Source organism: Danio rerio, chromosome 14 (genome assembly GCF_049306965.1).
Source record: "Danio rerio strain Tuebingen ecotype United States chromosome 14, GRCz12tu, whole genome shotgun sequence".
NCBI classification, from domain to species: domain Eukaryota; kingdom Metazoa; phylum Chordata; class Actinopteri; order Cypriniformes; family Danionidae; genus Danio; species Danio rerio.
Genome location: NC_133189.1, coordinates 37,464,544 through 37,492,520, shown reverse-complemented (window position 1 = coordinate 37,492,520; position 27,977 = coordinate 37,464,544). Strand labels below are relative to the sequence as shown.

Genomic DNA, 27,977 nt, shown 5'->3' with positions numbered 1-27,977 from the left:
AAAGACATAATAAAATAAATCTAAATCTTTAATTCTGTCATCATAGTAACCCTTTCGAGACTTGACATCTGGCTAAAAGTGAAAGGGTCAAACATACATATATACGAAAGAAAAAAAAAACTAAAAGCATTCAAACAACCTCTCTACAGATGATAAAAGGCCAAAGAGAATGAATGGCATTTTTGGTGTACAGGCAATTAAGGCAGGTGTGGATCACCGCGTTTGTACATATTTATATCCAAGGCACCCAAGAGATACATTCTTAAAAATGTGTCGAACAAGCAAAGCTGTGGATTTAGAAAACGTCTAACTTTATCACCCCAACAGCAACTACTGAGCTTCACGCTAGCGTAACTATTCTCAGAACATATTGCAGAGTAAAAATGCTCACCAACATGAGAACGTGTGCAACTCTAGGTAGTGTCAAAATAATGATGACCTCACTACTGACCTATTCATGTCGATCACAAACCTTCTAAAAGATCATCAATGAAAACGAGACGTTCTGTACTAAAATATGCCTCTTGCATGGTAAATATCTAGTTTAAAATGTCTTTTGAAAGCTTGTTCAGTGTCCTTATATGCACTTCTTACACTATCGGTGCCTAGCAAAGAGCATTACACACTTGTGAAGAACTGTGAGCTACAGTGGATTAAATAATATAAAATCAGTGTCAATGTGCCACCTTTTTCCACAAGAGCACTCAATGCTCCAGTATTAGACTTGTGCTGCAGCTTTAAATGCTTGTTATGGTTGAGTTTTAAACCAGACTGCCAGGCCAGGAGACCACGGTCAGAGTGACTTTGTTCTTCTGCAGTTTCAGCATGGGTATCAAGGAGGAGTTATTCATGCCCACTGTAGTGACTCCATTCACTGCCACAATCTCATCACCACACCTGTAGGAGAGACCCAATAAAGCCATTCATTTTACAGACTCACTCTAAAAAAAAAACAAAACCAGACTTAATATTCAGTTTTAACATTGATTTGATGCCACTGAACTAGTTAAACTTGTGCTACAAAAAATTACCTTATGAATGAGCTACAGAAGTCTTTTATGCATTAATTTTTCCCATGGGGACTTTTATACAAGCTACAAGTAGGATCAAACTATTATAAACCTTGATTTGAAGCAAAGAATCACATTAAAATCACACATTAATACAAAAGTAAATTTTTTTTAACAATTAATGGGGGGGGGGGGGGGGGGGTCAAATTAATGATAGAGAAATATTAAAATGCTTGTATTATGCGATTCTTTGAAAATATGCCAAATTAATGAAAAAAGTCAATAGTATATATAAATTGATTAACTTATAACAGATCAGCCTAAAGGTTAATACGTTATTGTTAAATATCAACTTCAAATGGAGAAATTGAATGGATTTTTGTACTTCCACATGTAGACTCTTGCGCGCTCTTATCTTGCTATAGCTGCTCTATAGCAGAATTTGAATAACTTTTCAGTTTATTACCAAGAATCTGTTTTGAAACAATCTCTAGAATACAAATAGCACATTAGTTTACATTTCTAAATGAATCTTTTGTGCTCATCCAGACTGCATTTATTTGATCAAAGGAGTATTGTTACAACTTAAAAGAATTGTTTTGAAAAGCCCAAACTTTTTTTGATTGCTTATTTATTTTGATTGCTTATTTATTTTGATTGCTTCAAAATAAATGGCTGAGTAGACAGCATATAATTCCAGCTTAGTTGCATCATTTTAACCCAAATATCCCTGATACATGCTATAAAATGTAAACAAGACAAGGGAACTTTATTTAACTGCATGTGGGAGTATACTAAACTCAGTTGTTTGTCATTCATATTTTAAGTCAAATCATTAGTTAAGGTAATTTCTCCTGATCCCGGCTTGTGTATATTGTATATTTGTCAAATTGAACTTTAATGTGACCAACCATGAAAGATTGCTGTTGAATTTATGTTTGCTGGAAGCTAAACATGTAACTGCTTGTTCTTGGAAATAGGAAGACAGTCCAGCTGTATTACAGTTTATAAAATGAATGACCTCTTGCCTGGCCTTAGATAGGATAACCTATTTTTTGAAAAATAAAAATTCATATATTTTGATCTTTTTAGAAAATAATTGCATGACTTTTTGGAGAATCTAGATGGTGACTCTTTACTTGAACTGATGAACATGAAAGTATATAGTATAATATGTATGTTATTGCTGTATTATTTAATATTAGCATTGCTTTTTATTTTTATTTTTTCTAATCAAAGTATATTACATTATTCTAAGTTGGTATTATTCTTGTTGGATTTTTTGGGATTTTGCTAAACTGAAAAATTAAACATTTTTTTTACAATTTGTATGACAATGTTTTAAATAAAAACTGTTGTTAAAAAAATAGTTTTGATAAGGACAATTTAACCTTTAACTAACCCAGCATCAATAATGTCACATAATCCTCCAGAATCACTAATACATTGCCTTGGTGGTCAAAGGCATATTTTTAGACATATCAGTGTTGAAACTGTTGTGCTTTAATAGTTTTCAATGGCTCTTCAATATATTTACTCACTTGAGGCGTCCGTCAAAGTAAGCTGGTGTTCCAGGCACAATGGTCTTGATGAAGAAGGGCTGTTGGCCACGACTCTCCTCATATCCTCCCACAATACTGAAGCCCCAGCTCTCACTGTTGGTCTTCATCAGCATTATATCTCGACACCAGTGTATGCAACTTCAGATTTAAAAGTTGAGATGGTAAAATTATGAACTTTGCCAATGTTTATGCTCTGCTGCCAAATAATTTGCAATGTATAGCAGTTTAAAGGTATGTTAGATTCACATATAGCAATATCAGATATTAATAAATATTGAGGCGAGGCAGTGGCGCAGTATGTAGTGCTGTCGCCTCACAGCAAGAAGGTCGCTGGTTCGAACCTCGGCTCAGTTGGCATTTCTATGTTGAGTTTGCATGTACTTCCTGCCTTCACGTGGGTTTCCTCCGGGTGCTCCGGTTTCCCCCACAGTCCAAAGACATACGGTACAGGTGAATTGGGTAGGCTAAATTGTCCTTAGTGTATGTATGCGTGTATGAGTGTATGGGTTTCCCAGGTAAGGGTTGCGGCTGGAAGGGCATCCGCTGCGTAAACACTTGCTGGATAGGTTGGCGGTTCAATCCGCTGTGGCGACCCCGTATTAATAAAGGGACTTAGCCGACAAGAAAATGAAAAATAATAAATATTGAGAGCCTATGATCGAAGAAAAAAATAATGTGGTGAATCCATTAACATCATCAACCATAAGGCATTAGGGTGTGTGGATATAATATGGGGAACGATTACATATGGTTAATTTACATATAATACTGATATTGCAAATGCCAGTTCACAAAAGGCAATAACTGTAATACTATAAATATAGTTATAAAATTTTCTAAATAAAAAACTGAGATCCAGACCTATAACAAAATTGATACAGAGAAACTGTATTGGTGGAAGCATTTGAGGTTAACAAAAAAGTATTTTAGGAACCCTTAAATAACTGACTTTCTTCACAAATTATGCACATGGAAGAAAAAACTTCCAAAACTTTATATTAACCTAATTTTGATGGGTCAGTGTGAAAATGCATACATTTGTGTGCATGTGTGCATATTTTGTTATCACATAAAACAATAACATGCCAGTGAAGTGAACATGCGGCATAATCTGGCAGCCAATCAGACCGTCTTTAATGTTGCATTTAATAATAAGCAACACAACAGAACTAGTGATAAAACAGTTAGGTCCCACCAACCTGGGCAGCCCGAGCCAGCGGGTCCAGAGAGGAACCCAGTTGATGTCATCATCTTTGGGGCCCTCCATTGTGTCCATGTCTTCTCTACTGCCAGATTCTCCATCCTGTTCTTCGTCATCAGCAAACGTCTGGATGACTCGCAGCGTTACTGTGCTTTGAGCAGTCTGGGTCTTCAGGACAGTCACTGCCTCGTTGTAGGTCAGATGGGTCAGGTCAATACCATTTATACTCAAAAGAACATCACCTGTACACCAACAGCCAAAACAGCACTTTCAACACAAGGTTTTGTGCAGTGAGAGAGAGAGAAACAGAGAGAGAAACAGAGAAAGAGAGATAGAGAGAAAGAAAGAGTGAGAAAGAGAGAGAGAAGGGCATTTTTCATGAAGAGACATGAGAAAGACAATCTTCAGACCTGTTTTGACGGTGCCGTCTCTGTGCAGGCAGCCAACAGGCTGAACACTAGTGATGTAGACAGGCAAACGGCTGCGACAGTCTCTGCCACCTGCAATGGTGATGCCTAGAGACTGCCGAGGCTCCTTCTTTAGGGTCACAGTCTTCTCTTGACTGGAGAATCCGCCTGGAGGCTCCTGAAACCAGATAATGACAAATAAGAAATCATTTAGAAAAAAAATCATAATAAAAGCATTAAGTGAGGCTATTTATAACTTCTATCGGTAGGTGAAGGGATTAATACACGTTAAACATTTAAAAGGTTAAAGGGAAATATAAACTAAAAGGCTGTTTTCTGGATTGTCAGGTTAATTACTCCACAATTACTCAACGACTACTGTCACATGTCACTTCAGAGAGCATGCTTGCATCCAGATTTGGCACTTAAGGAACATTTATTATCATTAATTTTCTACTTAAATATTTTTGTAGAAACACTGTGCATTACTCTATTACATTATCTAGATTTATTTCACGTTTATTGGATTCTCTATATGAGAACACACACACACACACACACACAATAAGCCCTGCTTTTTCAATATTTGTAAGTATTGAGCAATATATATTTTAAGACTTCATCAGCTACAGAAAAACACGCTACTGTATGATCATATACACACATTCAAGCATGACTAATTATTAGTTAGTTCTGTAATTAGGTGAAGGGTGTAAAGTGAAAGTTTAAGACATGTGCCTGCTCCCTGCTGTGAAAACATTTGTAAAAACAAACATCCCAGATCCTGCTGCGAAGTGGAGAGATGTGTTAATGTGAGCGGCTCTGGCGGCGCTGACATCATAACTCATGAATTGTGGCAAAACGCTCTCCTTCATCCTTCAAAACGTTTCTACTCATCCCGCCAGAGTCTCCAGAGCCCCAGAGGGGGAAGGGCGGCCTCTTCCTACCCAGCAGGATGGCCCTTCCTCCCAGCAGGAGCCCAAGCTTCATCTCCACAGGTGAAAGCTAACTGTCACCAGCTTTGATCCCCGGCTACAAACAAACACAGTGGCTGCAGCAGCACAGAGAGCAGCACCCCGGGCCTTTTGATCAGGGACAGATCCCAGAAAGAGAGGGGGTCTCTGCTTTCATCTCCCGCTAGCTAGCCTGTGTTTGCTGCCTCTGCCTTCAGCTGGTGAGGAAGTGTCACAAAAGCAGGGTGCGACTGGTCTCTGGGTGAAAAGTCACCTCGCGCTCACACACACACACAGGCTTTGACAATAGCAGCAGAAGCTACGCAGTTGAGGTTAGAAAAAATTTTTAACCATATCCACAGAACACTTTGATACACTTAAAAGGGTGTAAATTATTAACTACCTAGTAATAAGTAAAAAATGGCTATTTGATTTAATACATGGCAATGCAAGACATAACAGTTTATGACTGAAACTGTGAAATGAGAGAAACAGATTCAGCATGCTCAGCATCTCACTTCGGACATTGTTGAGTGATAAAACTGGAGTTGGAAAAAAAGGCTAATGCAATTACTAGAAAAGACAAGAAATAAATGCATTTTTAAAATCAAAAGCATAATTTCATTTGCTATTAAAATACATTTACATTATTTCTATTTTATATGCAGTTATATGTATTGCAGCTCAAAGGTTTGGGGAGGAGTCATTTTTAATACATTTTTAAATCAAGCAGGATGCATTAAATCAGGAGTCTCAAACTGCCGGCCTGTGGGCTATTAACGACCCTCCCTCCGCTCTGCTGAAACATATTTTTTTAAATCACTATACTATATACACACACACACAATAAAGAAAGATATTGGGAAGTACAATTGCTAGTAAAGTTAATAAAGATACCCAATCTGCTTTCTGCTGTTACGCTATTAGTTAAACTTTTAGTTAAGTAACAATTGATTGGAACATCACTATTATTATTATTATTTTTTATATTATTATTTTTATATCTATTATTAAATTGTAGTATTTTCATACCAATTTACACTACACTTCAATACGTACAGCAAAAAAAAAAAAAAAAAAAAAGAATGAGCAGACACTCAGGGTAAGAATGTCTTAGTGCATTAATTACATCAGGTTTCCACTTTTTTTGTTATGCTTAACTGTGAAAGCGCCCACCTATAAATTGTCAGTCACCGATATGGCCCCCCACCAATTTGAGTTTGAGACTTTGAGGAGGAGTCATCAGTTTTCAACATTAGTAGTACTGCTACTAATTTTTTACTAACATTAAGTATTTTTAAGCACTAAAAGATTAAATCCAATTTATTTCTGAAAAATCAGATTGGAGCAATGAGAAATAAAAAATAAATGAATAAAACAATTTAACATTTAAACTTCATGTAAATTAACAGTTACCTTCATGTATTCAGAGTGGCGTCTGAAATACTGTGGTTCGGGGACTCTGCGGGCCCCTCTGCTCTGTCCCTCACCACCCTCCTCGGAGACATCTTGAAGCCTCATCACTACAAAGTTCACACGCATTTCACTTGCCTGCAACATGCATAAAACACAAGAAACACATTTAACTATAAAAACAGGAATCATATAAATCAATACAGTGTTTAATAGCACAAGTCAATGTCAAGACATCTGCTTTTTCTCTCTGGAGTGAATCTATAGGTGTACTCACACTAGGCCATCCGAACCGTGCCTGGGAGCAGATTAGTTGGACGGCCCTGGCCCAGTCAGAAGAGGTGTGCCTGAGCACAGTTTGGTTGGGCTTAGGCACGGTATGCTTGTAGTGTGGGTGCAAAGCACACACGAGCATGAAAAGAGCGATGTCACTTTTACGGGACTGTTTCATATGGATTTGCTAATCATTCTTATTTTTCAGTGAACGCAAACGGTCATAGTTGATTAAATAAGCAACCCTCCTGCTGCACGTCAGCTGCACCTTCGGCAAACCTCCTAATACATGCAGCACGATGAGTTTTTAAACCATTTTGAGCATTAAAAGTTGTGGATCTGTTCAGCAAAAAGTTTGACTGTCTCATGGCATCCCAAACGACTTAAAGTAATACAACACGATATAACTAAAGCAAACTCCATTGTACTGAGCGCGAGTGCTTCTCTTCAAAACTGAACAGTCACATCAATGCGTTTAATGCATCAAAAGCATGCTCAAGCTCGGAAGGCAAAATTGAAATGTGAATGCGGGATGAGGGGAAGAGGGGAGGGGAGACAGTCACATCCAGGCACAGTTAAAGAGAACCTTGCCTAGCGTGAGTACACCCTAGGAGTCCTTCCTTTCTGTACCTGTATGATCTGAGCTGCACTCTCTGGGGTGCCATGTCGCAGGTCCTGTCCATTAATGCCCAGCACTTTATCGTTGTTCCTCAATTTGCCATCTTTGGCCGCCAGTCCTCCAGGGAGAAGGTCCAGGATGAAAACTCCTGGCTCCTCAGACTTGCGGATGAGTTTGATGCCAAGCGCCTCTGAACGCTCATGCTTCACCAGGGTGACCTGGATGACAGTACCGTGGTTCTGGTTGGTACTGGGTGACTGTGTTGGAGGTGAAGCTGAGGGCTGAGTGTGATGTTCGGGCCGGGGTTTGAAGCCCTTCTCCTGCATGACAGTGAGCCTGAGGCGGGAACACGGCTGCCGAATCACAGCAATGGCACGACTGTGAGAGATAGATGCCAGACTGACATCATTCACCTGAAAAAAAAAAAAAATCACAGTGTTTTGTTTGAGGTGGAAAATTACTGAAGTAGTGCCAGATCACACTGTACAAATGCTGGATTCCACACAATTCCTATATGTTGTACCAACACAAATCAATTAAGTCTACTTAATTTTTACAAATTTAAGTGGATTGAACATAAAACAATGAAGTTGTCCCAAAAACAAACTTAAGAATTATGTTATTTCAACTCATTTGAAATAAGTTGTTTTGAACAAGCAGCAAAAGTCATTTTTTGAGTGTACGGTAGATTAAGTGATACTTGTATCAAGCAAGATCAAATCTTCTGTAAATTTCCATAATAATGAATATACTATAAAAGTTAAACTAAACGGAGCTGCTTGTTTACACCACATATTGTCTATGGCTGTTTATGTGCTAGCAGTAACTGCACTCAGGTTCTTTATGCATGTTTTAACTATTATTGGCATGATTTAAATGTATGATATTTTGGATGACAGTGTTTAAAGTCCCCATGAACCGGAAACTGCGAACTTAAGTTTTTTCCTATTGTGACGCTGTTTGTAGAGAAACAAAATATTAAACGAGACAACAGTGGGCACGGTTTGTTTTTTTCTACTGCAAGCTAAATGGATGTTTTAAAGTAGGCATTTCATTCAGAAAGATGGGGAAAAGGGTTTGGGGAGATATTTTGTCTCTCTAATATGGCTATTTCTCAAAAGTGTCCATTTTTTTGTCAATATTTGCTCAAGATTCAGAAAGTAAAAGCCCTGGTTTAGTATTGACTGTGTCGGGAATGAGTTTAATGGCAACAGATTTTGTTCCCTCTAAAAAACACCATATTTTTTAAAAACCTAAAATAACGCTGTCATTTGGGAGGATTTTTTGGACACCAATAAACAAAAACTCCATCCTGCATAAGACTTGGAACAGCCCTTGCGATATTAAATGCTGTGTCGAACCAGAAAAGGGGAAAAGAGAGATCCCATTTCAAGAAATAAGATATCCAAGCCATCCACAGATCTCTTTTCACAGGCCATACAACCCTAAAAAAAAGTCAAAGGAGCTCCATTTAGCATACAGATCATCCTAGGACTGTCATTGGCCTAAATGAATTTCCTTATCTGTGATTTTAAAGAAGACAGGATGAGCTAGATACACTCGTTTAATTCAGTTATTTATTCTGATCCAATCCTACACCTATGACCTTATTCTGAGGAACACAAAGGAAAGTATTTTGAAGAAAGTTGTATTGACAAAAACAGCCAATGGGACAGCCAACAGCCTGTTTGGTTATCAACATTCTTCAAAATATCTCATGTTCAGCAGAAGAAAGAAAGTCATACAGGTTTGAAATTACACATGGGGGAGTAAATGACCACAGATGTCTCAGTTTTTGGGTGAACTCTCTCTTAAAGTTTGAATTTGAATGTGAAGCCAGTTGTGCTGGTTTGCTTTAATAAAGCATTGCATTCCAGGACGGCCAGAGGCAGAAATCCTAGGAGAGCGCAGGATTGTGGGAACTAGAATGCAGTTTTTCTTAACTGATCTGACTTGTAATTGAGAAGCATTGCTGTACAACTTCAACTTCTTAAGAGTAGATTAAATTGTTTAATACAAAATTAAAGAGTCTATAAAGCAAGCACATTGTGTTTTTGCTATGTCATTTAAACATTGAGATGAAATCTGTTACTATTACTGTACTTGTAAAAGTTTACTATACAAAATGTACGCTTGCATTGTAGTGATGTGGGGAGTGTGAATATTTGACAAAAAATAATTATGTAATGAACTAATTATACACACACACACACACACACACGCACACTTATTACTTATCAGCAGAAACAATAGGAGTCAGCAAAAGATGCTCAAAATGTCTAAAGCCAGAAGACATTAAGGCATTAAGAAAGAAAGAAAGAAAGAAAGAAAGAAAGAAAGAAAGAAAGAAAGAAAGAAAGAAAGAAAGAAAGAAAGAAAGAAAGAAAGAAAGAAAGTTGGCAATTGGCAAATTCTAGGTGAGTAATATCAAAGGTAATGCTGTACTCTTATTTAAATCACAATGGGTAATAGTGTTTGTGTGAGAGTATTTCACCACAAAAACAATATTTTAATATGATGCTGCAGTTTTAAAAGAAAAACATATTGCAAAGTATTTTTAAACATCACATTTTTCAAATAAAATGTGGGTACACATCAAATCTAAACATTCAAATCATCACATTTAAACATCAAATATGTCAAATAAAATGTGGGTACAATAAATAAAAAGCACATGAAAAGTAAACTGATTCATGGGATCCTAAGACAAGCAAGGCAATACATTTTTGTGTAGACTGCTTTGTGTATTTATTGTGTTAAGTGTTATTTGTGAAGCACCATCCCATATCAGAATGAATTGCCCCAAGAAGATTAATAAAGCTTTAGATTAAACTAAACTAAAACTGGTGTTGACACAATTTACATAAAACTCAATTTATATAAAATGCTGATCCATGTCCATAGATGTCAGTATAGCGACTAACACTTTTGTGTTTTAAAAGTACACAAACAATCTTGTAAATGCTATCTGAACAGTCTCGCATAACCAGACCTCAGACTGATGGTAGAAGATCTGGGAATTTTGACCCCTTTAAATGGTCAAGGGCCACATTGTCAACATCACGAATTGAAGCTTTTATGCAGTAAGTATTGTATACTTTTAATAATTTAGCATTTAAGGTAATTTGATGAAATGCTCAATCACAAATTTATCCTCAAAATTACAGAAGGGTGTGCAGCCAATAAATCACTGATTCATGAATGTCTCAGAAAGTTATGCTTATTAATGAGCACTGTAATCAACATAAACATTGTAGCTTTTTATCCGCTCAGACTTGTTTCTAGGGAGCGGATTAAGATTGCTGCACACTTGACTACCGGAAATCCTGTATAATTAAACCAATCTAAGGATCTGCTAATGTGTTTCCAGAAAGTGAGCTATATGCATCAGATGATTAGCCATAGGTCCGTCATCAGTGTTTAGCGTGAAGCCTGAGGCTGAGACTACCATCTAAAAAAATGAATGCACATTAAATATCTAACTCTCAAAAACAGATCTGCATTTCATGAAATCTGAATTTTCATTCATGTTTACAAAAACCCATTTAAGCTTTCAATTTGGAGCAGATAAATACAGACAACAAGGCTCCACATGGCATCTATTGAGTTCAACTATATATTTGAAACACTATCTATGATAAAAATTTCTTCTTAACTGAAAACTGCAACACTTTTACACATGCAATCATGTCAGCCAGTGGAAATTTCCCAACATTTGGGAAATCAGGGTCTTGTGACCTTTATCTTGGGATGTGACTGCAATGTAAACATGTACGCTGGAGTGTGTACACTGACAATACGAGAACAAGATGGAAAGAGACTGCAAGATAAAATCAGTGGGAAACCTAATGGATTTAAAAGGAACACTACACTTATTTGAACTTAAGCTCGTTTTAAAACGTTCATCTCCAGCTCTGGTGGGAGCCCTTTTAGCTTAGTTTAGATTATTTAATCAGATTAGGCCATTAGCATCTTGCTCAAAATTGACCATAAAGTTTCGATAATTTTCAAAAAAAAAAAAAAAAAAAAAAAAAAAGCTTGACTCTTGCTTTGGTACATAATAAGACTGACAGAAAAAGTGACTTTTTTTTAAGGCTCATACAGCTTGGAATTATACATCCATTTCTATATATATATATAATACTTTGTCAGAATGAAAGTATAGTTCCTACCAGGAAATCAGATAGTCAACAAAAAAATCTATAAAACACTATAAAACAGCATAAATTCTGTATTAGGAAATATGAACTCATCGGAAATAAAGGAAATAAATCTCAATGCATAAAGTTTTTATAAAGTATTTGATTAAGTACTAAATGTACAAATCTTTACAAAATGCACTATTTTTCATGGTATTAGATTGAAAGACCAGAGAAAACCCGTGCAGTATTATCTGAAGTAGACAAAAGGCTTAAGCATTTGTATGGACTATTTTTAAACTGGAATTTGTCTCTTGTTTACTTGTGATCTGATCAAGTAAAATGTGTCTAATGACTGTGTAAACAGGGCAGCATCAGTCATTTTAGCAGACTCCCTCCATCTCATCTGCATAGTCATCCTTGCCTCTCATGGTAATCTTCATAAACTTGCCTAGTAGATAGGCGTGCAATGAGGAAAAATAGATTGATTGCATCAATTTCAAATTGCGCAATAATAAGAAATAATACAAATCATGACACAAAACACATAAAAATGAAAGTAACGACTGTAGTTTAAAAATGTAAGGAGTAGAAAGTAGAGATATTTGTGTAAAAATGTAGGAAGTTAAAATATTTGTACTTCATTACTTCCCATCTCTGGTTCCTACCCATATCCACTTAGAAAATAGCATTTTCATTTTCAGTCAGTCCATTTTCTTCAAGATACAGAAAGGTCAACTCTTCACATGTTCCAATCCAGTTTGAGTTCTTTCCTCTACTGAACACAAACCTTTGCTATTTTAAAGAATTTTGGAAATTTTGGTAACGATGGTATTATTTCCTACTATGGTTACCAGTTTCCAACATCCTTTAAAATATTTGCTTTTGTGTTCAGCAGAAGAAAACAAAACACTTGAAGGTGAGTAAATGATGAATACAGTATCATTTTTTTTGTTTTAACTATCCGTTAAGACAAACATGATGGCATGGCAAGTTGAGATATGTCTCACCTCCAGGATATGATCTCCAGGTGCCAGTTTGCCATCTCGGGCCACCAGTGAGTCACGCACGATCTCCTGAATGACGATGTTGCCCAAGGGCGTGTCTTTTCCTCCCACTATACGCAATCCCAAATCCTCGCCTGGATCTTCACGAAACAGCTCCACCACAGTCGCCTCAGCCACAAGACTGCACCTCAGAGGGGTGTCTGGGAAAACCAACAGGAACCGGAGTTGGTGAACAAATGCTCACAGGTGCTAAGCATTGCAACATACAGCAGCAAATCAAATTATCAAAGGTATGATGCAATATTCTCATGAGGTAATAAAACAGCTGCAAGGTAACTTTATGACTAACAGCATTTCCATTAATCTGGAAGACAGGTCCAGACTCCCCTTAGGCTTTTTATACGTTTAAACAGATAAATCTTCTTCGTGAGTATACATGTTTTCAGACAGTTGTTTTTTTGCCACAATGTTTTTTGATGCAATATTCACAACATCTAGATACTCCCCAGGCATCTGCTCACAAAATAAAGGACCACATGAAAGATTCCCTCTGTTTTGGTTTACCCAAAAGTAAACACAGCTGCAAATCAATTTCCTCTGCTTTTCACTGTACGTGTTACACTCTTCTCACCTTTTCTCCTGAGCTGCCACAAATCAGAAACATGTTACAATCGTAATTCAACACAAGACAACACCAAGAATGTGCTTCATTTATTTGTAAATCTAATCCTTACCAGGTGGCGTACAGTACAGAGAAAACTAAAATATTAAGCTGAGATTTAGATGTTAAGTTTACAATAAGTTGCTGTAATATTAAACATTAAACTATTCTTTTTTTGGATAATTTTATTAAGATTTAAAATTATGCATGTGTCATTATATAAACCAAAAAAATATTTATTCTGAGATTTTGGTAAAGATTAATTATTGAAAAATATTATTACATTTCTAATTAGGTTGAAAGATTAACCAAGTAAATATTGACAGCAACACTTAGGGACAATCCCAATTCTATTTTTGTACCCCTTTCCCCTTGGCTCTCAAAACAAAGAATGAAGGGGGAAGGACCTCAAATTTTACCCCTACAAAAATGGGACAGCACTACAACACCTGCACACGTCATAATATGTCATCGCAATCTCTTACTTGATCGACGATGGTGACTGCTATAGTTATTATAGTTTCGTTATTTTTTGGTATTTATCTTCAGGAAATCACTGAAGGCAATACTTCCGGGTTTTCTTCAATTCTTCCGGGTCAGAAGTTGGAAAAACTTAGAGCGCAGTGAATGGGAACTCATTTTTTTACAATCTTATTTGCTCAAATAATGAAAGCAAAACTCCATAATGATGTTATAAAGTCTTTCAGAAAAAGGGAAAAAATTGTGAGAGCCTGATGATGGCAACCAGAGGAGAAAATAATGTCAAATTTGCTGTCCTGTCCTTTAGACGCAGCATTAGTTTTGAGTAATTTGAAGCAAATATGTTATTATTATATATATATATATATATATATATATATATATATATATATATATATATATATATATATATATATATATATATATATATATATATATATATATATATATATATATATATATATAGATAAATGTTCATATGTTTAAAAATAAAAATATAAAAAACTTTAAAAGGTTAAAGATGCTGATGACCGTTAAATGAGTCATAACAGGCTTGTTAAGAGTCCATGCTATCATAACAATATAATGTGGCAATAAGATCATAACTGTACTGTGCATTTACAGCGTAGCCATATCCATCTATGTAAACACACGAAAACAACATTAACATTATACCAGAGACTGTAAAAAGGTCATTTCCAGCCCCTAGACTTTTCTGACAGGGTTTGAGTGTCAGAGTGTCAGATGTGAAAGTATATTGTGGGACTACAATAGAAGTTAATATGGATTATATATCTTAGTTTTTTAAAACGCTTGACTGTAAATCACGAACACTGTTATAAATGTATTAAATCATATGCTTGTTTGATGTAAAAAAATTCGTAATAATGACAAAAAAAATAATAATAATTTGTGCATCTCCCCTTGGTTTCGAGCGTGGTCCTGAAAAATCTGTTTCGAGGGCTATCTAGCTCTTGCCCTAAGGACAGCCTTACCGCTTCAAGTGAATGCCCAAAATGAGAGGTAGGAGTAAGGGGAAGGGCTAAGGGATAAAATTGGGATTGGGCCTTACTAGCGCTCAAGAAATGAGCATGAACAATTAAATGCCTAATCTTGACTGGAACCGAAAAAATAAGAAAATAAATAGGTCAACTAGTGGTTTGATACCAAACATCAAACCAATGTGTGCCATTTTCCTTTCATTTAAATACTGCAGCTCTTGAACGCCAATTACCTATCATTGCAAGTCTAAATCCTTTTTTTAAACTTATTTCTTTATATATTTTATAAATGCAGAACACAATGAGTAATTTGTTTTATTTTTATATCATTAGAATCGTATCAGTCATAAATATATGTATGCTTTATAATGACGACAACATTATTTCACTCCTATTTTGACATCAAGGTTTTATCTAATATTTGTGAAAATAAAAAAGTAAACACTTATGAAATTGAATATGCTCTTCTACATACATAAAAAGACTTTTGTTGATTTTATCTGATGACGACACTAAAATGCGATGTCTTGGAAAAAGAGATTTGCATACATCAAAATCTTTGTCTTTGACCTGAATACCTCAAATGTTATTTCAACCTTAAATATCCTAAATATTTAATGACAAGGATCAGCTAACACTCCTTAGTTTATAAGGTTCTGTAATCATATGTAATGTTAAGTGATGCAATACCATCTTCGCCCTCCTCGAAGGCGGGGTTGACCAGTCCAGGTTCTGAGGGTGCGCTGAGCTGAGCTGTGCGTCCGATTGTTTGGGCAGATTTGGCATCAGCTAAATCTCCATCTGATTTACTTCCCTTTAACTCATTCCAGGAGGGTCTCTTTTTTCTCTCCGCCTCCTCCCTGAGTCGCTTGAACGCAGGGCATCTGAAAAAGAGAGAATTGGAGCACAGTGAGAGCTTATGCTTCATTACTCAGTAGCATACCGTTAATTAACCTACAAGACATTCATTACCAGATGGCAGCAGCGGTAACTAAAAATATCCCAAACATGCCCCATGCTGACTGCTGCTCTGAATCTGCCATATTCAGGAGTCAGCAGAAAACAGCAGAGCAAAACAAATCAATGCTTAATCGTTTGGGTGTAGCGGTTATCTGTTAGCTTAGACGAACATGCTCAGGGAGTGGGACTTCTCAGTACTGAAGCTATGCAGATGAAGAGATGATGAAGCTTTTCTGCTGCATTGCAGGGATGGAGATGCTACAATCACAGTCAGGTCTGGTCTAGGCTTCAGCATGTCAACACCTCCCTCCCTATCCCACAGATGCTCTCTCTGTTTACATTGGGCCACGTGAACTATTAGCCAAACAACCTTTAGACCATGCTGTTACATCACAGAAGATAAGTATACAATGAAACACCAGACGAAAACCTATGTGAGGGACATGAACAGTCAGACAGGGTCATACCACATAGTGTTCTATTAGAAAGCATGTGTCTGTTTTAGTTAGAAAAGAAACATTGCACTACACTGTGTATTAAATCAGTGCACTGTCTTAATTTAATTCATTGTTATTTCTTTAGCACTTTTAAAATGTAGATTAAAACTGTCAGTTCAGTTTTCAGAGCTGAAGTTCAGTTTAGTTTAAATTTCACTGCTTAGTCTAAACACTGAAGAGCAAATCCACCGATGTATTATTATAATACATCTGCTACACAAGTCAATGTACACTGAACAATAAAACGAAAGAGGGAATCATTCAATGAAGTTGACTAAATAGCTTTTTATAGAACTCACAAAACTTTGCAGTGATTTTCTTTATTGTATTTATTACAAGAACGCTCTGCTAAACAGATGTAACATCTTTTTTAGCATGTTGCATTTGATAAAGAATGATAAAAATCATTATAATTATTTGGAAACTGCTTTGAGAGTCACGTCATAATCTGATTGTTACAATCTGAGCCATAATCAAATTACGAGGCAACACTTTTTCTAATTACCAGAATTAGGGCTGCACGATATTGGGAAAATCTGACATTGCAATATTTAATTTTTCTGTGATATAAGATGCGATATGAATACAATTTTAACAGATATCTGAAATTGGGATAATTTTGTAGCCGAGTGAATCAAAAGTGAAAGAAGCAGTGCTTTATGGTTTTTAAATGAGTCAAACAGTAATCAGATATTCGGTTACAGTAGGTGAATAATCAAATGTAATATATAACTATAATTCCAACTCAACATTGCAGATCCTACGACGTGGGACTACTGTGAATATATTGTGCATAGGCATGGGACGATAACCGTTTTCAAGATATACCGCAGTTGGGAAAAGTCAAGGTTTTAAAGCCACCAAAATTGTCTGCTATATTATATATAATTTATATAATATATATAAATTGTAAAGAAATCTGTTTTAGAAACTAATGAAGACAGCAGAAGTTAATGATTAATTTGAATTATTTAACCTGACATGTTTACTGTTCCTAAATATTTTAAATGCTTCTCAAAATAAAATATATTGTGTTCAAAGGAGGAAAAAGTTCTTGTATTTTACCCAGACAAGCTCAGTTTTACAAAGTAAAAAAGAATATATTTTAGAGCAGTAAACAATGCCATGAAAGGTTTTCATAATATTTTTATTCAAGGTTATCATACAGTCAGAATCTTATAATTGTGCAGCCCTAACCAGAATCAACCTTATTGTTTTATATTTATAAAAATAATAAAGTTATGGAATGGGAATGAGTGGGTTGAGCTTATAATAAAGCTTAAATCCCGAACCTTAACAAGCAGAAACTGGATATGCCAACTCCCATGTGTTCCTGGCAGATGGCGACCAAGCTGTACTATCTGCACACATTCTATAGTAATTACTCATGTGACTCCTAATTAACTCCATTATGTAAGAGTGTCACCCAGTTCTTTCAGCAGTTCAGCTTTTTAGTCGGTCATACGGTCCTGCTCACGACTATTATTTAATCCCGCTCAGCTCTCACCAATCTCTGTTCACATGAAACCTGAATAAGTGGAATTCCACACATTTTTAAGCAGCTCTCCTAATACCTGCAGTAATGTAACATGCACATTTAACTACTGACTTTTCATAAGTAGCCCAATTTCACTTCGCTGGAATGATACCTGCATTATCGCTTCTGACATTTCTTTGTGTTTATGCCTTGATGACCAAGTGAAATGTAAACATCTCTTTAATCAAAAACAAAACATTGCAGCATGCACTAACCTGTTGTGCAGATGAGGTTGCAACTCACAACGTTGCATGCTCAGCTCGCACTCACTGCGAAACGGGCACAGCACGGCCAGTTTGTCCAGCAGATTGCGTACCAGCAGGCTGGAGGCTCTGCATTGTTGTAGCTGAATCCTTTGGCGGTCGACAGGACAGAAGTCCTGGTCGTGCAGGAAATTGCTGAGGCACTGGAAGCAATAAGTGTGGCCGCACGGTGTGTCCATAGGCTGCAACAGAGGTTGTAGGCAGATGTGGCAGACCAGCTCATCATCCACCTCATCCTGATATTCAAACAGATGACTGTCTTGGCCATCATGGCACTGTCCACATTCCTTACACACCCGCGCCCACGTTACACCGGTCGGCAGTGAAGACGTCTTAGACTCCGTCATGGCCTGGAGAAGTTGAGCTAGGCTGGAGAGCCTACGCCTCTTTCACAGCTCACAAACTCTACATCAGCTGCATCAGATGAGAAGCAACCAAATATTTCCAATCCAGAGAGAGAGAACAATCTGCTAGCTGCTTCATCTACACCCAAGTTTCTGTTGGAAAAGAGAACAAAGAAAATCTGAAACTCACGTCAGGGCATTTCTTTTTTTGGCTCATGCTGGCTGGACAGGAAATGACATGAATCCACTTAACAGCAACAATATGGGAAGAGGGCTGCAGCTGCATCCTTTCCACGAGTTTCCTCTAAGTTTGGCCAACTATCACTGTTCGAGTCATTAAAGCTCTGGGAAATGACAGGAGGGTAAAACTCTCCCTCCAGGGTAAACATAGAAGCTGCTCTAAACAGGTTAAATTAATATATTGATAGAGTAGAAATGACAAGCTGGTTGTTAATGACTTACAATCAGCAGTGGGTCACTTCTCTCACATAATCTCTGCTAAATCCATCTACAATTAAAGCATGTGTACTTAACCTTTAATTCATTAATAAATTGTTACTTGCTCAAATAAAACAACGATTATACCCATTTATCAACTAAACAATTTAAACATAACTTATATTTAAATTACAATAAAATGTTCCAGCTCTTTAAAACCAACATACATAAATCAAAGTTAGTGCGCGTGTTTTAAATGATTTCCCTTCTATGTACAGTGGATACTTTCATTTCAATAAAACTCATCCTAAAAACATCTCATACAGAATATTATAAACAGATGATAACACTACAGCAAAAATTCTCATTCAGTAACACAATGCAATGATACAATTAACAACCGACACTTCGATAGATGATCAAAACAAACACACTGTCCGCCATGAATGTGAGGTAGTAAATCTCAATCATTACCCCAACCCACCTCAGATGGCAGCGCAGTCAGACTCCCAGCAGCCGCTGCATGAAAACAAGAAACTCAAGCCCAACAGCTGCGCCGGCCGCCTGCAGCCTGACTGAAACCAGAGCCCGTCATCTCAACTAGGGACAGAGTGTGTTTGTGCATGTGAGTGTGTGTATGCAAGGACGTGCCGTTAAAGGGGACTCAACAGACTGGAGAGAAACGTTCAGAGTCCGGCTGTGTCGACTCAGGAGGAGGGGTTGAGAGTGTGCGTGTGTGTGAGAAACGGAGGACGAGGGGGAGTGTAGACTGCTGATGTGGTACTAGTGCATGCAAAGCATTCTAAGAACCGAGCTCAACCTCTGGCCAATTACAGCATATGCATGGATGTGTGTGTATGTGTGTGCGCTGTTCGAGGTCAAGCAGGACATATTTCTCTCTCTTATTGTCCTCCTCTACATTCTACTGATAACCTAATGAACATAACCCTGTGAGGATAATAACTCACACAAAATCAGTGATACGCAACTCAAAAAAAAAGAAAAAAAAGAAAAAGTAAAACGGTTACACTTTATAAAAAGTTTTTTTTTTAAATAAAAATAGAAACTGCGTATAATGCATTTATTAATCTTAATTAGCATTAAATTCCACATTTATTAAAATTCAAATATGTTAATATTATTAAAAAAAGCTGGGCTAGTGTCAGCAAGCAATTAACAATTCTGTTTTAATTTATTAATGTTAAAGACAAAATGAATACTTTAACAATAGGCCTGCGAAATATTTTGTTTTAGCATTGATTATGCAATGTGAGCACCCGCAATAGTCACATCGCATGGATATGCAATGTTGAGTCAACTTTGCAGTGTAATTTTTTACATTTACATATGCAAAACCATAATGCATGCACTGTTTAATTCTCTTTTATATTTGCTTTATTGCATTCATCTATGCTTGTATAGTTAGTTACATTTCATGCATGATTCACTCCCCCACAGAATCCTCCCAATCAATAAAAATTAATATAATTGATAACACTTTAGGGACCAATTCTCACTATTAAATAGTTGCTTGTTAGCATGCATGTTATTGAGATATTGGCTGCTTATTATTACTTATAATCATTATGTGCATGATTCTATTCTACATCCCTGACCCAATACAGAAATATACCTTAAAATATTTTAATAAGGAGCAAATTAAGAGTTTATTGAAGCAAAATTTAGATGTATTGTTTTGCTAGTAGCGACAATTGAACCTTAATGTAAAGAGTGACTATAATTCTTTTAAAATGGTGCCATTCAATTATTTGATGAAATTGTGAAGAAATAGAAGATCGCAATATATATCACTGAAAAATTAAATATCGAAATCTCTGATTTTACCAATATTGGGCAGCCCTATTTATAAATAACTACCATTAATGAACCAGAAATTGGCAAAAAAAATAAAAATAAAGAACAATTTTTTGGAAGCACCTTAGCCAATAATGCATTTTTTTTAACTATGAACGTTTTTTATTATTTAGAGTTTGCAAAAGAAAATAAATAAATAACGTACATAATTGCTCATACAGAAAGAGACTTACAGATGTTGCATATGCTTTGTATTTTCTTCCCTTTAACAACAACTATAAACAGTAAAACATGAGGAACTACAAATCATTTAGAAGATTGGCGGTTCATTCCGCTGTGGTGACCCCAGATTAATAAAGGGACTAAGCCGACAAGAAAATGAATGAATGAATGAATGAATATATATATATATATATATATATATATATATATATATATATATATATATATATATATAGTGTGCACTGTTTCAATCCATTCTTCAACTGTAGACGACTCTTTTACTAGCTGCCAGAAGAATAAATAACAGTGTCTTTATTAATCCATCCATCTGAATTTCATTCATTCATTTATTTATTTATTTTCTTTTCGGCTGAGTCCTTTTATTAGGGGTCGCCACAGCAGAATGAACCGCCAAACTTATCCAGCACATGTTTTACGCAGTGGATGCCCTTCCAGCTGCAAACCATCACTGGGAAACACTCAAACACTCTTGCACACATTCACATACACTACGGTCAATTTAGCTTATACAATACACCTGTACTGCATGTCTTTGGATTTTAGGGGAAACTGGAGCACACGGAGGAAACTCACGCAAGCACAGGGAAAACATGCAAACTACACACAGAAATCCATCAAAATTTATGTGATCTAAATATGAAGATTTACAAGTGAAAGCAATACTTCAAAATGGCATCTAAATGTGCAGCATAGGGTTAACTTCTGACAATCCCAAAAAACATGATATTAATTAGCTACTTTTCCCCACACATTCTCCAGCAGCTAGTGCCCTATTCTCCAAACTATAATCTAATAAAATAATTTAACAATTATAACAATAACATTAAGCAAATATCAAAATGAATATCAAGTTTTACACTGTACTTATTATGCTATGCATACATTTAACTAATAAAAATGCTAAATAGTAGGTTTTGGTGACCGTTTTTCAATTTAAACTAAACATTTTAAAAGTTTAATGTCAGCCACAACATGAAAGATATCAGCCTACCTATATATGGCAAATTTTAAACATTGGTGCAGCCCTCATATTTAATAAGATACCCTATACAAAATAATGGACTGTCACTGTCACTTTAAAATATATACCCACAATGCTAGCAGGCTTTTGCAGTGCAAATGACTGAAGATGCGTAATGTGTTTTCATTAAAAGATAAAATTCATGTCCCTTCAGTGCAAATCTACCAAATTGACATTACTGCAAGGCAAAATGTAAACACTAAAGATTATGGCCCCGATATACTTAAAGCGAAATTTCAAACAAAATGGTTTAGGTGTTCACAAACAGTATATAGTTTTTTGCTTCTCCCCTACATGAACAATGCAAAAGACTTTACTTGGAGTATATTGTGAGGGTTAAGCCTGGTTTATACTTCTGCGTCAAGTGACCGGCGTAACCCACGGCGCATGCATCGCGCGTAGCTGTGCATTTATACTTCTGCGCGCTGTCTCTGTTGGTCTGCATTAACACTTCCGAAACGCTAGTTGGCAGTGAGGTGTAAATGTTTCTCTGTGTCGAGTTTCTTCGCTGCTATTTTTCTTTTCTTGAACGTTTCCGAGATGTACAAGTGACTCAAACTCGCTCATTTTGAGGCAGGAACGGGCAGACATGCAACAACTTTAACTATGAGGTAAACACAAAACAAAGCTTTCTATCCGGAGCTCCTTCACGGGACACTTGTAAACAATCGCTCCATCAGGCTCGCACTATTCACGCGGCTCTCTGTCCCGCCCAGACTCGTCAACGCTACCAAGCCGACCAATCACAGAGCTTGCGTCGCTGCGACGTGTAGTTACATTTTTTGAGAGGTGCACGTCAGCGACGCCGACGGCCACGGCGAAGGGCTATGTGTCAGCGCCGTAGCATACGCCGGCGTTTGACGCAGAAGTATAAATCAGCCTTTAGTGTTACACCACAGTAAAAATGACAATAATTAAAACCACTTAGAAAACCCTGAACCCTCTTAAAAAGTGACGCTTTTTGCTTGAATTATGTCTACTGAAGCTGTGACCCTGGTGAAGATAAATGGACTCACCCCATAGCCTTATGGGAGTGTCTTACACACCAAAGACAAGCAGCCTGTCAATCTCTTGTAACGATATTGAGTATGGGAATATTTCAAGGTTGAGCCCCATTATAAAATCCAACAACTCAACACATATCTCCCCAACTGTGTTATTTACCAGTTGGTGTAAAAACAGTCACTAAGCGTGCACTGGTTACAAAATCAATACAGTGTTACTGGCAAGCACTACTCTGGTCCACCACCTACAGAACAAATGGTAAATCAAAGTAAACGTGAACACCCTGAAACGCAATCACCGACACAAGTCTATCAGGGGACGTGAATCATTATTTCAGACACACCCTTACAGGATGAATACATGAGCAACGGCACAGCCCTAAAAATGACTTAGCTTGGAAAGAATGAATATATACTGCTCTAGCATTCTTTTTCTCAAATCAATAACAAGCACAAGAACCAAACATGCAGATCAAACATTGTCTATTCTAACCATTAACACACTGCCTCTAACCAGCATTTCAGGTCTTAAAGAGGCAGTTCAGCCAAAAACTAAAATGGTTTCACAATTTACTCCCCCTCATGCTATCTCACATAAAAAAGAGGCATAATGATAGGGACTGACCTAGTTAACATCTTATTTTGTGTTGCACAAATAAGAAAATCAGTGTACAAGATTCAATAAAACAGAACTCTTACAACAGGGTTTCTGCAGGTTTCACCAAGTTAAATTTAGGACTTTAAGGCTTTTAAAGTCTTAAAGTCTTAATTTTACCTTTTTATTAATTTGTATTTAATATTTTTCTATAACATATAAATTTGTGTGTACTAGTTTTCGGACCATTATCACAAGTTAAGATTCAATTAAAACAGAACTCTAACAACAGTGTTTTTGCAGGTTTCACCAAATTAAATGTAAGACTTTTAAAGACATTTTTAAGACCATTATGAATGAAATTTTAGTCTTATACAGAGCTAAATGTTGAGGATTTTTTTTAAAAATATCCTAGTTACAAAAGATTTTCACTTGTCCTATTAAAAATTTATAACAATTAATACATTTAATAATACAATAATTATGTTTTAATTTTCACATATATCCATTAGGCATGGACTGGTATAAAATTCAGACGGTATGATAACCTTGGATAAAAATATCACGGTATTGACAGTATTGTGGTTACTGCTCTAAAATGTTCTTTTGTAAATGTTTGAACATTTAGAATATTTTAGAGCAGTAAACACGTCAGGCTAAATCCTTGAATGAATCATTGGCTTCTGCCATCTTCATTAGTTAAAAAAATGATTTAAATAAATCAATTTAAGACGACATCTTTTGAGAGTTTTTCTTGTTGTTGATGACACATTGAAACGGTTATTGTCCCATGCCTAATATCCATTCACAAACCCTATAAACCTGATCAAGAAAAGAACAAAACATGATTATCAATTACTTCAGTCTACAATTAAAATAATTTAATAAAATTAAGACCTGCTAAAAAAGGATTTAGGACATACAACACAACATTTAAGACTTTCTAAGGCCTAAAACTTAGCTTTAGAGATTTAGGACATTTTAAGACGTTTTGAGACCCCGCGGATACCATGAACATAGGGCTGGACAATAATTCGATATCAATATATTTCGCGATAGATTTTTTTTCAATAACCGTGATATAATTTTTAAACACATTTCCGGTATTTTGATATAATTTTGCATACATAAATATTTTGTTATACATATGATCTTATACATTGTATAATTTGTCACTGAATGACTTTTAGTGCTCAGCCATCAGAAAGAGCTTGATGTCACTTGCGTGATAACTTACATCACAGCAGTTGGTTAAATAAGCTCCGTCGCAGAAAGTTTTAGCTACAAAATGAGTGTGACAAGTAGTTGAGAGAAGAAAGGCTAATGCAGTGGTGTGGAAGTGGTTCGACTTTTTAAGTTTAAGGTTATAGTTTCGGTGCTCTGCAAAATGTGCGGGAGAGTGGTGCCGACTAGCAGCAGGAACAAATCAAATCTGTTCCACCCCAATAGAACATTCTGAGTCAGAAGATGAGGCATCATAAAAGTTTAAGCCAACCTGTTACTCCACCAAACCAGCAGTGTCAGAAGAGAAGGCAATGAAGCTAACACAGATTGCTATGAGGCACCGTGTAGGCTTTAAATCAAACTTTGCTAATCAACACCTTCATATACACCTACATTACTTGCATATAAACCTATACCATGTTGAAAACATGTATGAAACTTGCACATACATGTAAACTTAATGCATGAATACACCCACATGCACAAACATATAAACTCAATCCTTGCACATACTCTATCCTTGCATAAACACCCAAATTAACACTCACACACAAACTCGCTGCATGCTGGTATAGCACTCGAGCAAACTTACAAAATAGAATTCACAAACATATTGATCAGGAATCTGGTTATTGCAAAGCTGAGGAAATGGAAAGAATCTGATTATTAGAGGTATTAAATCTGTTAAATAATGAAAATGTGTTAAATAAAATATTATTCTATATAAATAGACTATATAAAATATATAAAAACGATTTTATGTTAAACCTTTTAAATTAATTGGGTAATTATACACAAATATAAATAGACAGATAGAACCCTTAAAGCATGTTCAAGATGAAAAGAAACCAGAACTATGAATATACTCATCTGTTTGTAAAGGCTAAATACAAATAAAAAGTGAAAAAAAAAATGTACTTAAAAAAAAGTTATAAGAGCCTGGAGGTATTAAAGACTTTGCAAATTCAGTTTGCAGACGTTTGAAGGTACAGACATCTATTGTGCGTGTTCTTGGCAGTTTTGTCCTGTCTTTTTAATATTGTCCATATCGATATCAGAATTATATCATATCGACCGAAATTAAGAAACAGATTGTGATTTAATTTTTTGCCATATCTTGCAGCCCTACCTGAACAAATGACTTTGATAGTTCAGCCAAAATTGTAAAGACCCTCTACTTGCTCTAAACCAGTTTGAGTTTGTTTCTTTTGTTGAGCACAAATTAAGATATTTTGAAGAGTAATGAAAGCCAATGAAATCCACTGTATTTCGTTCACCTGTGCATATACAGTGCTCAGCATATATAAGTACACAACTCACAGATCTATCTTTTAAATTCATATTTTTCATAGGAAGCTTTACAATATTATATTTGTGCATATACATTAGATTAGTCAGTACTGAAGTTAAATCGGTACCTTTTATAACGAAAAAAAGTATGATAATGGTCCGAAAACTAGAACACAAATGTATAAGTTATAGAAAAATATTAAATACAAACTTAAAAAAGGGTAAATCAAGAAAAGCAAACCAAATTTAAAAATTTTGTTGAACTCATTTAGGTTTCGCTTTTTTGTAAATTTTGCTTGAATGTTATTGTATTATCTTTCAATTTCAAAATGTTTGGTGACAAAAATATTATTTTAATAAAAATATTTATCTTCAAAACGAAGGTGTTCTCAAGTACGCTGAGCACTGCAGATCTTTCATTGTGTCTAAAGAGATAAAAGAAATTTAAAGATTCATTTTAAGCAATGGTCAGTTTCACTTTAGGTGAGCTATCCCTTTAACAATAGACCAAATGTGATCAACAACACGTCCTCAGAAACTTAAACACACACCAGAACCAAACCAGTGAAATGTACAACATGCATCATACTTGTTTATGTTCTGTTGTGTATTCAGAAGTGACTCCACCTCCCTGAGGGGCATAACTTCACCTTTTGTATAGAGTTAAATGATACTAACAAGATTTAAAAATAATACTACTTTATTACTAAATTACTTTAACACCACATATCACCTGAAATAAAATGATAATTGACATTTCTAACCTTCTGAAATGGCGGTCTGACCTACACGTTGCAGGTAGATGAGACACACGAGAAAGTAGAAGCCATAAATCATTCATCAATCAGCTGACAGGAGATTCCGACTGTAACCTGGACAACCGAGTGCCCTTGAAATACCTATTGGGTAAAGAAATTATACAAATAACCGGTTTATCTATGTAACTCAACTTAACGACGAACACAACCTGCTAAAACAGTGTCCCAGATGACCTAATATGTTAGAAGCGGTGTCATGATCGCTTTGCTGTCGCTTTACCTTCATTTATCCAGCTTGTAGTGATACTAAAGCACCAAATGTAGCTTACAACTGGAAGGTAAAGCAAATATTGCGAGTATTGGTGTGTCGTGTAAGAAATGAAACGCGTTGGACATTTCGCGCTCAAGACCGAAACTCGCCTTACCTGTGCTGGTTTTCCGGAAGTCATAAAACAAAGACGACTCCAAATATAAAACATTAACCGTCGTGACTTCGACTAAACTGCATACTATGAGTATTTCATCACTTCCCTGAGGATTGTCTGATAAGTATAACACGCCAGGTGTTGTTAAACCGTAGGCGACGTGAGCAGCGTGAGTTTCAGACAAACAAGTCGGATCTGACGCTTTCACAGGAAGTTTGCGCAGGTAGGAATAATAAAGTCACCTTTGGACTCAGCGCGTGGCGTGCAGGTGCAGTGATGTGTAACACACCGGGCAAATATTGAATTTATCAAATATGTGAAGGCAGGATAATTATTAAACGTTGTTTTTAAAGTTTATACAGTTCTCAGAAAAGAACTTTTCACTTTGACCTAGTGAGGGGCGTGTTGCCACACTATAGCATATGGGGTAAGTTATAACAATGGGAACCTGCTGTAGTGTACAATGCAACATACTGTAGCAGCATTTAAAATAAATCATTTTTAACTTATGAAACGCCAGATAATCTTGAAACAGTTAGAATATGTAACGAAGTAAAATTTCAAACTAATGAATAAAAGAAAAGTTACATTAAAAATTGTGTTCTTGATGAGGAAATAGCCTAGATACAGAGTTGGGGCATGCACCAAACAATGTAAAATATAAAAAGTACACAATACACAGTTAAAACAATGCACGAAAATGTACTTTTCACTTTATTCCAACGTGTTATCACACTGTAGGACAAATTTTCACAACATTTCTTTATTATTGCAGCAATTAAATTAATACAGCAGTTTATACCAAGTTAGTAAACACTAAGTTAATCATGAATCGGT

The 27,977-nt window shown here is 36.0% G+C and overlaps 1 protein-coding gene across 4 annotated transcripts; it reads right to left on the bottom strand.

The window, feature by feature from the left end:
- Positions 1 to 7: 7 nt before the first annotated feature.
- Positions 8 to 27,346, bottom strand: lnx2b (ligand of numb-protein X 2b). Of its 4 annotated transcripts, none has more exons than XM_073921489.1 (11): positions 26,996 to 27,346; positions 26,722 to 26,856; positions 17,936 to 18,480; positions 15,417 to 15,610; positions 12,588 to 12,784; positions 7,450 to 7,851; positions 6,550 to 6,684; positions 4,184 to 4,358; positions 3,772 to 4,015; positions 2,552 to 2,710; positions 8 to 897 (listed from the first exon to the last, which is right to left on the bottom strand). In XM_073921489.1, exons 3-11 carry the CDS (start codon positions 18,328 to 18,330, stop codon positions 762 to 764), a joined length of 2,037 nt encoding a protein of 678 aa, XP_073777590.1. In that variant the 5' UTR covers positions 18,331 to 18,480; positions 26,722 to 26,856; positions 26,996 to 27,346; the 3' UTR covers positions 8 to 761.
- Positions 27,347 to 27,977: the final 631 nt, after the last annotated feature.

What these genes read in the sequence shown, in the direction of transcription:
- lnx2b (XM_073921489.1), bottom strand. Translation starts at nt 18,330, where the DNA reads ATGACGGAGTCTAAGACGTCTTCACTGCCGACCGGTGTAACGTGGGCG. An exon ending in GCCACTCTGAATACATGAAG is followed by an intron (nt 4,359 to 6,549) that starts GTAACTGTTAAT and finishes ATCTGGTTTCAG; the next exon opens with GAGCCTCCAGGCGGATTCTC. An exon ending in CGCTGGCTCGGGCTGCCCAG is followed by an intron (nt 2,711 to 3,771) that starts GTTGGTGGGACC and finishes TTAAATCTGAAG; the next exon opens with TTGCATACACTGGTGTCGAG.